The sequence below is a fragment of the Vipera berus genome, assembly GCF_964194415.1.
Source record: "Vipera berus genome assembly, chromosome: 3".
NCBI classification, from domain to species: domain Eukaryota; kingdom Metazoa; phylum Chordata; class Lepidosauria; order Squamata; family Viperidae; genus Vipera; species Vipera berus.
This window is the reverse complement of record NC_138204.1, coordinates 93,345,628-93,362,708: the sequence shown is the minus strand read 5'-3', so window position 1 is coordinate 93,362,708 and position 17,081 is coordinate 93,345,628. Positions and strand designations below refer to the sequence as shown.

At 39.0% G+C, this 17,081-nt stretch overlaps 1 protein-coding gene across 1 annotated transcript in view; it reads left to right on the top strand.

The window, feature by feature from the left end:
• Nucleotides 1-17,081, top strand: part of VAV3 (vav guanine nucleotide exchange factor 3) — a 219,929-nt gene that overhangs the window by 107,231 nt on the left and 95,617 nt on the right. Inside the window, exons 13-15 of the mRNA XM_081322928.1 lie at nucleotides 1,970-2,055; nucleotides 6,743-6,875; nucleotides 7,343-7,452. Coding sequence (XP_081179054.1) covers nucleotides 1,970-2,055; nucleotides 6,743-6,875; nucleotides 7,343-7,452 — 329 coding nt within the window. The remainder of the gene's footprint in view (nucleotides 1-1,969; nucleotides 2,056-6,742; nucleotides 6,876-7,342; nucleotides 7,453-17,081) is intronic.

Genomic DNA, 17,081 nt, shown 5'->3' with positions numbered 1-17,081 from the left:
AACTATAATCAAAAATAGTTCTTGCATGTATCACGCCAAATGTCTCACAGTTCCAAATCATCCTTAAGTTCAAATAAAAGTTCAAATAAAAAGAGTATATAAAAAAAAATTTAGGCAATCTCTAAGACAACTTGTTGTTAATTAGGAGCTTACATACCCATTCTTAGTTCAACACATACTTTAAGTCCATAACCCTAATATACTTTTCTAGCAAGCAAATAACATCAATCTTAAATTGTGTAAAATATTAAAAAAAAACTTTCTTTCTCTATTCTTAAGTCAAAAGGGCCTAGACAAGCCCCAGAACTGTGTTTGTCAACCTTAGCAATTTGAAGAGGTATTCAACTCCGAGAATTCTTTACATTGCCAAGGTTAAGAAATATTGCCCTAGGACGTGGGTGTCAAACTCGATTGTGTCACATGACATATCGTAACATCGTGATGTTTTTTGTCCTTTGCCTACGTGTGACGCATCCGGCCGGCCTGGCGAGTTTGACACCCCTGCCCTTGGAGATATTTTCAAAAGTTGTAGCTGATGCACAAAAGTGGTAGCCTGGCTTGTTAACTAACAAGTCCTAGAAGAATGTCACTGGCTCTGTATGCTAGGTGTGATTGTTGAGGGAGGATTTGTTTCAGGATACACTACATGTTAAAATGTATTAAGTACAGCGTACCATAGCTGAATGAGATATTATATGCCTAGGGCTAGGCCTTCTCTGTTGTGTCCCCTTGGCTTTAATTGTTCTCCTCCTGGAGGCCAAGCGGGTGCTTTTGGAGACTTGTCCTTTTTTTATATAACTACATGACAGTCTTAGCATCAACAGCCAAAATCTGTCTTTTGCCCCTTAAGTGCCTCTCTATCAGGGCAACTATATTTACTCCATTTGTTATTTTACTTGATTTTTATTGTGTTATGTTGCTTTTACAGGCCGGAGAGAGTGCAGGCTCTAAATATTTTAAAATAGGTACATAAAATGAGGGGAAATGAAATGACAAAGAAGGAGGAATTTTTCTTTTCTCTCCCTTGTAACTAGTGCCCATTGCTCCAGATTAAGGCTGAAGAGCTAAAAGCAAGACACAATAAGAAGAAAAAAATCCTATTAAAATAGGAGAGCTTGCAGCTTTCCTCAAAAACAGCCTGTTCAGCTTCCCGATCTCCAGTGGAAGATGCATTAGAGCAGGCATGTCAAACTGCCGGCCCGTGGGCCGGATGTGTCACGCTGAAACCACACCCACCCCATTGCCAGCAATGGGGAAAAAGTCCCGATATGTCGCGCGACATCACGTGATATCGGGAGTTTGACATGCCTGCATTAGCACATTAGAGTTACAACAGGGGTGTCAAACTGCCGGCCCATGAGCCGGATGTATCATGGCGAAACTGCGCCCACCCCATTACCGGCAATGGGAAAAAAGTCACGACACGTCACGACACGTCACGTGACTTTGCGAATTTGACATCCTTGACTTACAGGCACTGGCTTTAGCAGACTTCCTGGTCATAGTCTTCTTCAGCAACAGAGCAGGATTTTGGATATATGAATCATGTGCCTGTTTCCCAATATTGTATTGCCACCCATCCAGGTCAGCCCACATTGTGTAAGGCAATAGAAGTAGGTTCAGGATCATTCTCCCCCTGCCCCCGCTAGAAAAATTAAGAAAAATCTAATTGTAGCACTCACCACAAAGATCCAATTGCCATGTTCTGAACAGATGGAAAACTAAAATGTTTATGCTAACGTTGAACTGGAACGACTTGAAGTAAATGCTTTGCGATTGAAATGTTCTGCATAACCCTTGTAGAGTAGGTCAGAGATGCTGTGGGCCGTGCTGCCAATTTTGCATTTTTATCTGCCATCTGCCTTATAGCCAACCACTTTTTCAGAATGTTGAATGCAGCATCTTCCTCCAATAAATTATTGGATATCTTTGAAGCAATTAATGTACATTTTCCTTTGTTTTCCCCCAGAATCAATCCCTTTTACTCTATGGAAGACCACAGGGTGATGGTGAAATAAAGATAACGACCCTGGACAAGCGAGCAAGACAAGATAGGTGAAAAAGCTTCTGTTTGTTTTTAATGTATTATTTTGCAATGATCCTAGATCAGGGGTCCTCAGAGTTGGTCACTTTAAGACTTGTGGACTTCAACCCCCAGAATTCCCCAACCAGCCAGTTTGAGGACCCCTGTCCTAGATCAATACTTCTGAAATAGTACAAACCTGTTGTTTGTTAGTTGCACAAGTGTAATGCCAACGATCTCACCATGAGAAGGAAGTAAATGCCCCATCACTATATTTCTTTGCAGCTAAGAAAAATAATTTTGGAATTTGCACTGGTAGGTAGATTGGGTAATGATAAAGACAATACAATGGTATTTGGGGCCCTGATTGGATCTGCATCGCTTTTCAGCAGTATTTCAACTGCTCAGAGCTGCTGGGAAGTTCTACATTCTGTAAGTTTTGGAAAGGCTGCACCAAAAAAGTAGCTAGGGCCCTGATTGGATTGCATTGTATTTGAACTGTATTTGGGGGCCTGATTGGATCTGCATCGCTTTTTAGCAGTATTTCAACTGCTCAGAGCTGCTGGGAAGTGTTACATTCTGTAAGTTTTGGAAAGGCTGCACCAAAAAAGTAGCGGCCCGTGTGCCTAACAGCGCATGACTTATATAATTATATAACTAAAAATCAAAAACAGCAGCAGTACATTCAGGGCAAATGTGTCTGAGATTCCTTGTATCTAAGAATGTCTGGCTTAGTTCAGTGCAACACTTGTTTTGCAGCTGTCTTTCGCAGTACCCTTTTTGAACTTGAAAATTGTCCTATCTGTAAACAAATCACTAGTCTACAAGGACAGATTATTTATCTAGGGTCTGTAATCTGTGCTCTTCAGGCAGAAATTAGGTGTCCAGTTCAGCCCTTCTACCCTATCAACCCCCTCTACCACAAAGATCCTGCAGGAGAAAGGCAGTGTGGACAACTGTGGGATCTGGCAGGGTGAGATCTGTGAACCATAAACACAAAGCTTTCGCTGTGTCCCTGCACAACAGATACAGTGCCCTTTCTGACCTTAATAGGGACATTAAGAAAACAGGTAAAGGTATCTGTGATAATAACTTAAATAAGCAGGGGATCGTGGTCCAAGATGAAAAACTTGTTTTTGACAGGGAGAAGTGCGAATCTGGTATTACTCACCAGTCATGCAAGAACAGAAAGGCATCCAAAAAGAGAAGCCACCTTCTGGTTGGTGATTCAATTATAAGGGATGTAAATTTAGGAAAGGACACAGAGGGTTCGAAAGAGATCAGGTGTCTTCCAGGTGCTACTGCCAGTAGGGACAAGAAGCGTATTTCTAAAATAATCAAGAATGCCAGCAAGGACTGTGATGTGGAGGCTATTGTACATCTTGGCACTAACGATCTGTCCCAAAAAGATGTACTCTCTGTGCAGAATGATTTCCAGAGCTTGGGGCAGGAACTTAGCAGAATAGGCTGTAGGCTTACTTTTTCAGAGGTTTTACCAGTGTATAAGGAGCAAAATGGAAAAGGCCAGCGTATAGCAGAATTCAATATGTGGCTAAAGGAGTGGTGTAAAGGAGAAGGCTTTGGTTATATTAGTCACGATGTCTGTAGCTGGTCCAATGAAAAAATGTACAAAAGAGATGGTCTGCATCCATTCAAGAAAGGAACTGAGTTACTTGGCAATAAATTCACAGCTTTTCTGGAGGAACATTTAAACTAAACAACGGGGACAGTGAGTTAATTGATACAGAACATCACTGTCCCCGGCAATCTAAGAAAATAGGGGAAGTCAGGCACCATACAAGTTATGTAGCAAGTAAACACAGGGTCAGTCATAAAGGACTCAAATGTCTATACACCAATGCACAGAGTATGAAGAGTAAGCAGGGTGAACTAGAAATTCAGGTAAATGAGGGCAGATATGATATTGTTGCCATTACAGAAACATGGTGAGACGAAACCCACAAATGGAACACACATCTAGAGGGATTTAAACTATTTAAAAGAAACAGACTAAACAAAAGAGGAGGTGGAGCTGCTCTCTATATAAGAAATAACTTTATCTCTACAGAAATAGAGCACAACAATGATGAAAACTATAATCATGAATGCATTTGGGTCAATATAAAAGGGGGAAAAATGACATTGTCATAGGTGTATACTGTAGGCTGCCCAACCAAGCAGATGAAATAGATGAACTTTTTGCTAGTCAGCTAACTAAGGTATGTAGGAAGCACATCGCAATAGTAATGGGGGACTTTAATTACCCTGATATCAACTGGGAGACAAACTCTGCACCAAGTGGAAGATCAAACAGATTCCTGACAAACCTAGCAGACAACTTTCTCTCCTAAAAAGTAGAGAAGGGAACTAGGGGATTAGCCATGTTGGATTTAATTCTAACTAACAGAGATGAAGGGACGCGGTGGCTCAGTGGGTTAGGACGCTGAGCTTGTCGATCAGAAGGTCGGCAGTTTGGCGGGTCGAATCCCGAGTGCCGCGTAGCAGAGTGAGCGCCTGTTACTCGTCCCAGCTTCTGCCAACCTAGCAGTTCGAAAGCACGTGAAAATGCAAGTAGAAAAATAGGGACCACTACAGTGGGAAGGTAACAGCGTTCCGTGCGCCTTTGGCGTCTAGTCATGCCGGCCACATGACCACGGAGACGTCCTCGGACAAGCGCTGGCTCTTCGGCTTTGAAACGGAGATGAGCACCGGCCCCTAGAGTCGCAAACGACTAGCACGCAAGTGCGGGGGAACCTTTACCTTTACCTTTTTAACAGAGATGAAATGATAGAAAGTGTTGAAGCCACAGGAACCTTGGGGGGAAGTTATCATGCAATATTGGAATTCAACATTCTGGAAGCACAAGCAGTAGAACACAGCCAAACTAGAGTCTTGGACTTTAAAAGAGCTAATTTCAATAAACTTAGAGAGACCTTGGGAAGAATTCCATGGATGAGAATCCTAAAGAGGAAAACAACTCAAAAAGCTTGGGAAATTTTGAAAAGTGAGATAATAAAGGCCCAGTCTAGTACAATACCCAGTGCTTTTTTTATAAAAGAAAAAGGTGCCGGAACTCACACATGTCATGCAACCCACCTTGCCTACCCTACAAGGTTCCATCCAAAAAAGGTGCCGGAACTCCGTTCTGAGCGTTCTATGAGAAAAAAAGCCCTGACAATACCAACAAAGAAGAAAAATAACAGCTCTCAAAAGAAACCATCATGGCTGCATAAAGAACTCTCTGATAAATTGAAAGATAAAAAGGAAAAGTATAAGAAGTGGAAAGAGGGGCACATAACTAAGGCAGAATATCAACAAATAGCCCATGCCTGCAAAGATGAAGTGAGGAAAGCTAAGGCTCAAAATGAACTATAAGGCTTGCGACCAAAGTCAAAAATAACAAAAAAAGCTTCTTTCAACATATAAAAAACAAGAAAAAAGTTAAGGAAATGATTGGTTCATTAATGGGGGAAAGTGGCAAGAAGGTGACAAGCAACAGGGAGAAAGCAGAACTATTTAACTCATTCTTTGCATCTGTCTTTGCACAAAGGGAAAAAACAGTCCAACCTACCAAAATCAGTGCCATAAAAAGCAGAATAGAAACGCAAGTTAAGATAGGCAAGAAAATGGTAAGTGAGCACCTGTCCAGCCTAGACAAGTTCAAATCACCAGGACCAGATGGATTACACCCCAAAGTTCTCAAGGAACTGGCAGACGTGATCTCAGAACCACTGAACTATATTTTTCAAAGATCCTGGAGCACTGGGGAACTACCAGAGGACTGGAAGAGAGCTGATGTAATTTCCATCTTCAAAAAAGGGAAAAAAATAGATCCAGGAAACTACAGACCTATCAGCCTGACCTCAATACCTGGGAAGATTCTGGAAAAGATAATCAAACAACAAATCAGCGAACACCTTGATGCAAACAAAGTCATCACTAAAAGTCAACATGGGTTTGTCAAAAACAGATCATGCCAGACAAATCTTATTGCATTCTTTGACCAAGTGACAAAATTAGTGGACCAGAGGAATGCTGTAGATATAATTTACTTGGACTTCAGTAAGGCATTTGATAAAGTAGATCACAACCTACTACTTGATAGAAAAATGTGGGTAAGATAGCATCACCACCAAATGGATTCGTAGCTGGCTGACAGGCCGTACTCAGTGTGTGGTCCTCAATGGAACTGCATCTACATGGAAGGAAGTATGTAATGGGGTGCCCCAGGGCTCTGTTCTGGGCCCAGTGCTCTTCAACATCTTCATCAATGATTTGGATGAGGGGATAGATGGGGAACTCATCAAATTTGCAGATGACACCAAGCTGGCAGGAATAACCAATACTCCAGAAGATAGGCTTAAAATACAGGAGGATCTGGACAGACTGGAACACTGGGCGCTATCTAAGACTATCAAACTGCTTGGAGAGTGCGTAGGCGTGGATACAGGGGTAGTTGTTGGGACCACTAGAACTTTACAAACATTCCAGCGTTGATCTTGGGTGGGATTTCACTTCTCCACTGAGGGGTGGAAAGCAAACTGGGGGCGTCCATGGGAGTCAGAGCTCCTGCTCAGTGAGCATATGGCAGCTTTGGCCAAGAAGGCCTTTCCACAGCTTTGTTGCAGTGGAATGAACTGGTCTCCTGAATCTGGAGATAGCATTTTTAGCTACATGTTTGAAATTTTACAACTTCTTATGCTTTCATTTTTCCCCTAGGCATATCTTTTTATTTGACTTGGCCGTAATAGTATGCAAACGGAGAGGTGATAATTATGAAGTGAAGGATATAATTGATCTTCAGGAATACAAAATAAACAATAACCCCACCACCGACAAGGAAAATAAAAAGGTAAAAATATAGAATATGCTGGGATCCTTGTGTTCTGCTCTAAAATCTTAAGATTCCTAATTACATGAACTATTTAACATTTCTCTAATCTTTTTTTTACTAGATTTATTTATCTATAGGCTCTGGGTAGGAAACTGGGAATTAAGGAAAAATATTTTATCTTTTTCATTCATTGTTTTTCTTTCCCCCCCCCCCCAAGAACTTTTAATATGGGGAAACATTAAAATATTCAAAGTAGTGCAGTGGTGCATTCTACAGCCTTGGTTTATCTGTTTAATTTTTGCAGTGGGATTAAAAAGTATACGAAGATTCCAGGAAGCTGAAAATGGAATGTTGTTACTATTATTGTTATTACATTTCCCTGGAACTTTGCAAAATTAGAAATGTGTGTCCTCCAGGCATTTTCCAACTTTGTTATTTCTCTGTTATTAAAAGCTAATTCCTGAATTTTCTTCCCGTTTAAACAGTGGTCTTACGCCTTCTACCTCATCCACACACAAGGACAAAACGGCTTAGAGCTGTATTGCAAAACCAAAGATTTGAAGAAGAAATGGCTCGAGCAGTTTGAAATGGCCCTGTGAGTAACCATTTAGAAATAATTGTCCAGATTTATTGGTCATTCAGTGCTCAGTAATCTAGCACGGATTTAAGATTGCTTATTTGAAGCAGTTTCTAGCACATGCAAAATTTCTAAACATATGATTTAGAGATGAAATATATAGGGGCAAAAAAACTTTTCACAGTGAATGGTAGAGGGCGCTCTAAGCTATATTTTCAGTGTGCTTCACTTTCCATAGTGCTTTAAGGAAAATATTAATGGATTTAGCAATAAATATTTAACATAATTGTAGCTGATATTGCTATCATTGCCTTGGTAAACTAAAATGTATTACTAAGGGAGATGGGGATGTTGGCTCTTTTCCTAGTGGCTTCTAACTAATTTATTATGTGGTATTTGGATCAGATTTCCTGGTTTATTAAATTTGACTTCAAGAATTTGATTCCTCTCTCTCCCCTTAACATAATAGCACAAGCGTGGGCGTACCACAGAATCGTTTCAAAGAAATATAAACAGTTGAGAGCTGCCTACTGTAGCTGTTATCTTTTGTACAGTATTTATTTTTGCAATTTTCCTAACTCAAAAGTAATATCTCTCCCCCCCCAATTCTGCATGCCATTTCTATGGTTGATGAAGATCTTAATTAAGCATAAAAAATAAGTAACTCAGACTCAGTGGAATGACTTCAGGTAAGTACTGATGGGAGACTGTGTAGTTCTGGGAGATTTACCACAATATAGAAACATTTATAGTGGCCCATTTTATGTGTATAATATCTGTAGTTGTTTAACACTCCAAAGAAACTAAAATAATAAATATTTATTCGTCAAAAGAAATTATTTAAGCAATACTACGTATACCTTGTAAGCATTTAATTATATCTCATGTAGAAGTAGATGCATTAAAAGGCAACTTTGAAATTTATTTTTTGATAAATGCCAGTCTGTTTCTCTGAAACTGAAGAACTAATCCTAATTTGGGATCAAATTAGCTAAAGCATTTCTATTTCCACCTTTTACATAAATATTCTGTTTCTTCACATATAAAGTAATTGTAGAGACATAATGACTGATTTGGGAAATGACCAGCATATGTTTTCTTCTGCTTGTTTATTTTTATAATATTATACATCTCATTCCATTCCATTTCATTCCATCTCTCTCTTTTCCCCCCTCTTTCATCCAAAGAACTTGATGGGATATATTTTACAGGGAGTTTATGCCATCATAACTGTCTCACATCACTTAGTGAATTTTCATAGCTCCATGTAGAATTGAATTTGTATTAGATTTATTTTTCAAACCCAAGGTCATTTTTGATTATTCCTACAATTTAATTCCTTAATAGGAAACATAGAATATCCAAGCAGGTATAATTATATGCAAAGCCAGTTTGTTATCCCTTGGGGAAATCTGTGGTTTAATAATCATTAATAGGAAAATAACAGGCTGGAAAGAGAATTAACCTTTAGAATTTGTTTCATTTTGTTGTAAATCATTTTCCAGAATTGTGGGCCAACAAACATGCAAAACAAAAACAAAAGAAAACCCAGCTAACAATGAATGAAGGCAAATGTACATGTCCCAGGATAAGCTTGGAAGCGTAAAATCTGACTTCCCAGCTAACAATGTTTAGTTAATGATTATCTGTGTTAGCAATCAGTAGTGGTGTAATATACCGTTGGTCCCATTGGTCTTGTACACATTAATTCAATTTAATTTTTCATTGCTGTTCCTATTGTTACATGTTCGCTGTTTTGTTTGAGTTCTGAATCACCAGTTCTGATCTGATATTCTGACAACACTGGCTTTGTACTTTGCCTGATTGGGTATAGTTTATGTTTTAGAAGTTACTTAGACTGAATGATATTTCATTTGGGATTAATGTGCTCCTTTTTTAAAAAAAATGTTTGCTGTAATGTTGTTTTGTATTGCTATCTTTAATGACTCTTTTATCTGATTAGTTGTTTTTAAAATCTCTTTCACTGAAACATATTTATTTAGAAGTAAAGCAAAAATCTGTCATGGATAACAGCTGGGTAGCTACATAATATAAACTAGGCTCATATATAACGGCAGGTGAGCCCAAGGTTCCCATTACACTTAAACCTCAAAAATAGTTATAATCTTATTCATATTCACTCCTTACTAGAAGTGATGATGTTACCTAGTTAGGGTAATGAAACGTCTGCAAGAAAACAAGCAAGCTCAGAGAGCACCAAGCACCCCTTTATTCATGTTTTTGTAGAATTATTGTCATGTTCAAGAGGGGTAATCTAGGAAGGATGTAGCTTTCCTTTGCTACAGAAGCTTCTAAAATTCTTTCTTGTATTTGGCTTAATTCTTTCCTTATTCATGTAGATATTCTCTATTTCTGCAGTTGCCTCTCCCCTCTTAATTCCTCATTTAATTTATTACTCCTGCAGTAGATGCTTCTGTCTTCCATTATCCTTGAGATTACTCAGTGCTTTTTCTGTAAAAAAAAAGGCGTGGGAATTCACACATGTCATACAACCCGCCTTACCTACCCTACAAGGTTCCATCCAAAAAAGGTGCCGGAACTCCGATCTGGGCGTTCTATGACAAAAAAAGCCCTGAGATTACTTGATATTATTAACTTACATATCCAGGGTGGAGCTGTATCCCATAACCTGGCCTCAATGTTGTAATAGCAAGTTGAGTGTTGAATATGTAATTTTTGGTCCAGAGTTTGTATGTAGCTGCTTCTGTTTTTATAATCCTGTCCTATGATGATCTTAGTTTTCTAAGGACTGAAGTAACATATATCCACCAGCCTTAAACCTTCTAATTTCTTATTCTTCTCATCCAAAAATATGAGGTTCCATCAAATAAGCTGGTGTGATGTATTTTAATGTATTCAACATACAATTATATTTAATTATAACTAGGTAGCACTTAGGAGTGTTCGAAACATTTCACTTATGTACCATGACTATAGTTCTGAAACACAAGTCAGCTTCATATTTTGGTTAGATCTGGGCTTTTCAACCTTTTCACCCATTGTACCACTTTTAGGATAAGGCAATGTCCGAGTACCACCAGTCGCCCAGCAAGGTGTCAAAAACTTGACACCCCCCCCCACAAAAAAGGAAAAAAAATGATAAAAGTACAGGTAGTCCTCGACTTACAACAATTCGCTTAGTGACTGAAGTTATGACGGCACTGAAAAAAGTGACTTATGACCATTTTTCACACTTATGACTGTTGCAGTATCCCCAGGGTAGTGTGATTTACATTCGGATGCCTGGCAACTGATTCATACTTATGACAGTCACAGTGTCCCATGATCATGTGATCACCTTTTGCAACTTTTTGACAAGAGAAGTCAATGGCTTGGGGGGGAGCTTATCACTCAGGTTGCAGGGTGCCTGTGAGGGGGGAATCCATGGGTCTCTGGTGGAGGGGGGTGGGACTGGGGTGGGTGCCCTCCCTCTCTCCCATTGTCCTTTCTTTCTTTCCTTTCTTCCCTCCTTCTTTGTCCCTTCCTCCTTCCCTCCCTACCTTCCATTGTCCCTTCCTCCCTCAGGTTGCAGGATGCATGTGGGGGGGAAATCCATGGGTCTCTGGTGGAGGGGGGTGGGACTGGGGTGGGTGGACTCCTTCCCTCCCTCTCTCCCATAGTCCCTTCCTTCCTTCTTTCCTTCCTTCCTTCCCTCCCTTTTTGTCCCTTTCTTTTGCAAGTAGGAAATCTTGCACAGGAATTGCAGCCGGGGATTTCTCTCTTTCTCTCTCTCTCTCTCTCTCTCTCTCCTTCCCTCCCTCCCTCCGTCCCTCTCTCTCTCTCTCTCTCTCTCTCTCTCTTCTCTCTCTCTTTCACACACACAGACACACACACACACACTCTTTCCCTGGCTTGCCCCGCATCATTTCTTCCTCCCTTCCTTTCTTTCTTTCTTTCTTTCTTTCTTTCTTTCTTTCTTTCTTTCTTTCTTTCTTTCTTTCTTTCTTTCTTTCTTTCTTTCTTTCTTTCTTTCTTTCTTTCTTTCTTTCTTTCTTTCTTTCTTTCTTTCTTTCTTTCTTTCTTTCTTTCTTTCCTTCCCTCTTTGTTCCTTCCTTTTTCCTGCCAGGAGCTCTATGTGGACTGGAGCCTGTCGTTGGAGGTCGGGGCCACCTGTACCGAGTCTCCAGCTGATTGGGTGCCCTGGATGCAGCCTCCCGGGCGCATAGCTTTGCAAAGAGCTCCCGGCGGGTTGGCGCGATGCTGTGCACCTAGGAAGGCGACGCCGCGTACCACCAGCCAGGTGCTCGCGTACCACCAGTGGTATGCGTACCACCAGTTGAAAAGTCCTGGGTTAGATAACTGAAAGAGACTATGATGTCTAAGCAGCCTAGAGATAGTTTAAGTTACAATGGTGCTTGACAACCGGTCCTCAAAATTCCAGCTATTGTAGTGCTATTTGCTATTAACAAATTTCAGGAATTGATAACAAACTTGTACTTATGATTGATTGCAGCATCCTATGGTAACATGGTCTCCATTGCTCACTTTCTCTGCTGGCTTCCCTCAAGTAAAGACAATGGGGAAGCCAGCTGGGAAGGTACCAAGTTGCTTGGTTAAGTCTCTCTTCCCTCAGCCTTTCTTTGCTCACATGCATTATGATTCCTTAACCCTTTTACTTGGTCGCACCCGCCAGTGCCCTCTTTCTCTGACCTTTCTGTGCTTGCATGCACCCACCCAATGCCCTTTTCCCTCAGCCTCCCTGCACATCCACATAGGCATGCATGTACCTCATAATAGGTCTGTGGCAACTCACCGTAGCCAACTTGCCTTGGCCAACTCATCATGGGATAACTCGCCATGGTCAAGTCGCTGTAGGACAACTTGCCACGGGACAAGAGTTACACTAATATCGAGGAAATAGTGGAATAGAATAATTAAAGAAAGGATGCTAAAGGAAGGACAAAATGAAATGTGAATGGCAAGAGGTAAAATATTTTTAAAATTATTTTAAATAATTAAACTGAATTGTTGAATTGCCCCGCAGTGAGTTGTCTGTGGTGATTTGGCAGCAACGAGTTGTCCCATTCTGCCTCATAACTGCTTTCCTCATTGTCTCTCATTGTGCACATGCATGCATCCTGCTCCTTCTTTCTCTGACTTCCCTGTGTTTTCATACATGCATGTACACACTCTTCACCCTCTTTCCCTGGCCTTCCTGAGTCCACACCATATTACAACACCCCCCCATACACCCAACTGGCATGTGGCTTGTGCCAGCCCCCCCCAACCCACCCATATTCCTTACCTGGAACTTCTTTTCCTTCCTGCTTAATAACCTGGGGTTATGATGACAACCAGGGTTGCCTAGATTTCTGTCGCTAAATGATACAGTCACATGATGTTGCATTTTATGTGCATGTCACTTAATGATGGCAGTCCTGGTCCCAACTGTCATTGTAAGTTCAGGACTAATTGCATTACAGTGGTCTTCAAAATTGAGATACTAAGGAACCCTTGTCAATGTGAAAAATTGTTGTGGAACCCCTTAATAAGTTTTATATAATTTTATTTTATTTCAACAAAATGTTGTCATAATACATTTCACACAGTGTAAACAAAAACTATCACATAGGGGCCCTAGGTTTCTGGGGAACCAGTTTGAATACCATGGATATAGTGAACACCATGGTTTCAGATTTTTTTTTCTTCAGTGGACAAAATTGTTGAAATTTCTGAATCAATTCAGAAAAACCAATAGCAACTAAATCAATTTGGAGATTCAGTTGAATCACATTCATATTGAATCTTCAGACTGAATGTCCAGTGATCTATTTTGAACCGGAAAACTTTCTGGGAAAATTCCCTATGCAAAATTGCATATAGTATTTTACATCGATTAGTTAATAGTTTAGTGTTTTAATGCACATTACCATATGCTAACTATCTGCATTATTAGTGATGTAGGAGCAGGGCTTTTTTTCTCATAGAACGCTCAGAATGGAGTTCCAGCACCTTGTTTGGATAGAACCTTGTAGGGTAGGCAAGGCAGGTTATATGACATGTGTGAGTTTCGGCACCTTTTTCTTTTACAAAAAAAGCACTGTGTAGGAGTGACAATTTTCTGCAAAAAAAACCAGAGCACTGAACATTTTTTTAAAAAAATTCCACTGCTTATCATTAGTTATGTCAGATTTGTGCTGAGTCTCCATACCTGTCTGTTTCTTGTGTAGTCTCCTAACCCCACTTAGTGTCTCCCAATTTTGCTTGTGATATAATGCAAAAGTGTTGTTTCTGATTTCACTAGAATTTCTTTTTCAAAAGCTAGTACTTTACTGTGTGTTCTAAAAGGAGACAGTGAGAATTTGATTATTTCCACTAGGAGCTTTATACCTCCTGCAGCTCATATGACCCAGCAAATGCATTGTATGCATTAGAGAGAATGAACAGTGCATGCTTTGAGTGACTTACTTAGCAACTGCTGCTGTTTTGATGATAACGTCAATGCTTTTAAAGCCTTCTATTTGTCTGCTTTCCTCCACATAAGCTGTACTTAGGCAACTGTTGCATTGGGCATCAGCCATAAGCAACATCACTCATAACCATCCTTCAGCAGAGTTGATTTATAGTTGTTGAATAGCATAACTGAATAGGACCAAGGAATTTGGTGGCTTAAAAGCTTAATGTTCTTGTCTTCTATGTTTTGACTTAGATTCAAAACTTACCATTGGATTAGTATTGTTAGTCAATGGATGTCTTCTCCACACCGCATCATGACTGGACACTCTTCTTCATAACTATCATCAAGGACATGGAGACATATGAATCTAGAGCAATCTATAGCCCAATTTGTTAGATCACTAAGGGTCATTTTACAAATTACGTAGTAACCAATTTTGACTTCCTAAGGTATATCTTTGCTCAGAAACTGAAGCTGGTTAGTACACCCCAAATGGAAATACTTTACATATACATGCTTGTTGCAATCATACCTACCTTCTTTATTTTTTGAAATTTAACAGTCACTAACTGTCAGAATGCTTAAATTAAAGATGTCCTACTTTCTTTCCATACAATCAACACTTTTCAATATTACGTTATGATTTCACCTTCCCTTAAAAGGAAAAGGAACTTTGGTCACATTTTGTCCAAATTGGGAATATATGAGATGGAAGGCAAGTGGAAAAGTTGAATTTTTGCAAACTCCTCCAAACTATCTCCTGAAAACGTTATTTTTCCATTAATTTAAGTAGCACCTTTTCTGACTAATAAATTTTATTAGCAGGTTTTTAATAATAGTTGTTAGTTGGAAAAGCTGATACAAGACTCCAAATTGTGAGATTGGGTTTCATTTTCCCACATATCTCTATGAACATTTGTACTAAGATTTTTGAAGTGTGTGGCTAGCAAAGGTTGACTTTCAGAGTTGTCCGGTATAATTAGTACCCTTATTTTAGCATCCACATTTTGCTTTGCTAACACCAAATTGAGTGAGCTACTTAAGGGTAGAAAAACTTTCTTATTTTCCAGTAGAAGGTGATGCCTATTGCCTCTCTGATCTTATGCTCATCGCTTTTTTTTATTAACTGATATGTTGCTCTTAAGAAATCTTCAGATATTATCTGAAAAATACATATACATAGCATGCTGGAATATTTGATTTCTGACATACCAAACACTGAATTATTAAATTAAAGCTGCTTGGTATGAGGCTGTGGGTTCTAGTCCTGCTTTAGGCACAAAGCTATTGGGTAACCTTGGGCCAGTTATTTTCTCTCAGCCCTAGAAAGGAGGCAGTTGCAAACCGCTTCTGAAAAACCTTGCCAAGAAAACTGCAGGGACTTGTCCAGGAACTCTTTGAGAATTAGACATGGTTGAATGAAAGCAAATAAACATTTTTTGAGAGGGAAATCAATAGGTAAATGCATATGATATGATGGGGTTAACAGGGCATTAATTGGATGTTATTCTTTGCACTTTCCTACTGGATAAGTAGAAGAATTGACTGATCATTTTGAAGTCCATAACATAGAAAAAGACAGCAGGTCAGCTTCAAATTGTTTTTGAAGGATTGGATGGACATCGTGGTGCAGAAAGACCCACAATTTCAGTATTTGACAGATAGATCCTGTGATTTGACTTAAGCATCATGAACACATACAATTCTCTGTCCAGGTACTCTTAAAGCTTATGTTGTCCAGACATTCTGTTAATCAGAGGAAACCACTGTCTTCTTGCTGCTTATGTTTTAACCTCCTGGAGTCAGTTTTGATTAGCGTGTCACCAAAGCCTAAAATTAGGCTTCTCTATTTAAATCCAGGTTAATCCAGCCATGCTAGCACTCACATGTTAATATGGTCGCCATGTTTGTTTTCTAAAAGATTTTAATATACTGCTAAACTAAAAGTTTAATTGATTAGCTTGGAACAAAATTTATTAAACAAAAGAACTCTAAGGAAGAGGTCAACACCAGTACGTTTCCTACTTCCTAGTAGATCAGAAGATCACTACAGCCCTTAATGCAGCCAAATGTTGCCTTGCTGCTATAAGGATAAGGCATGAAGGCAGCAAATACCATCTAATAAAAGTACGTTTCTTTGGCATCTTCAACATTTTATCTATGGCCTCATTTTCTTTTTATCTTTTAATTGTTCTTTTTATGATTTATGGAGAATTGTGTGCATATGTGTGTGTGTGTGTGTGTGTGTGCACACACATACACTTTTATGTGGTCTAAGACTATTAAAATCTACAACTTGCAAAGCCATTGTTTCCTAAAGTGGGATGAAAACACAATTATTTAACAATAGGTTGAAAACAACTTTGATACAGTTTGTGGTGGATGGCGTGAATGAAAAATGGTGCCTTCATAACTCTTTCTTATTATGGTTGCTATTTAGTTACATCAATGCATCATTGCGAACTTTCTTTTCCATAGGAAAAATGAGGTCAAGGCATAATCATTTTCTTGACTGAAACAATACACTACACATCTAGAAAGCTAGTAAGATTAAATTCTTTAATCTCTGAAAGTATAGCTGTGAAATAAGCAAAGTCTTAGCAAAGTCATAGAAGTAAATTCTGTTCACTTGATCAAAAACATAATTTACTTGAGATACAGTTAATTTAATTAGGTAATAAGCCTTTCTCTTAGATGCTCTTTGATGTGACAGATCTCAGATATACAAGTATTAACATAATGGAGAATTGATTGATTGATTGATTCATTAAGCGCTGTTTTCTGAAAAATATTTCTGACCTATTGAGACAAAGTCTAAAATATAAATAAATAAAAAGAAATAAAAAGCAAAGGAAATAATTTGCTTTATGAAATTGTTGAGAGAATAATTTTCATTATTTCTTCTATAACACATACTGTATATATTGGTTTATTATTTGTTTTGATAATGATCATGAAAATACTCTTCATTATATTCATGTGGTTTTCTTGGGAAACCAGAAGGCTGCCAGGCTTTAAAAATAATCCTTTCCCTTGATTATTCACAGATTAAAATACCTTTATATTAAAGATCTGTGAGGAATATTTCTGTTCCTTAAGAAACTTCATTAAGTATAGAGCTGTCTTTGTAAGGCCTTAATTAAATCAAATTAATCAGAGAGCTGATAATTTGCAGTGTTAAAGCCTTCTTATGTTATACTTGCTTTATAATAGTTGGTGAAATATCTCA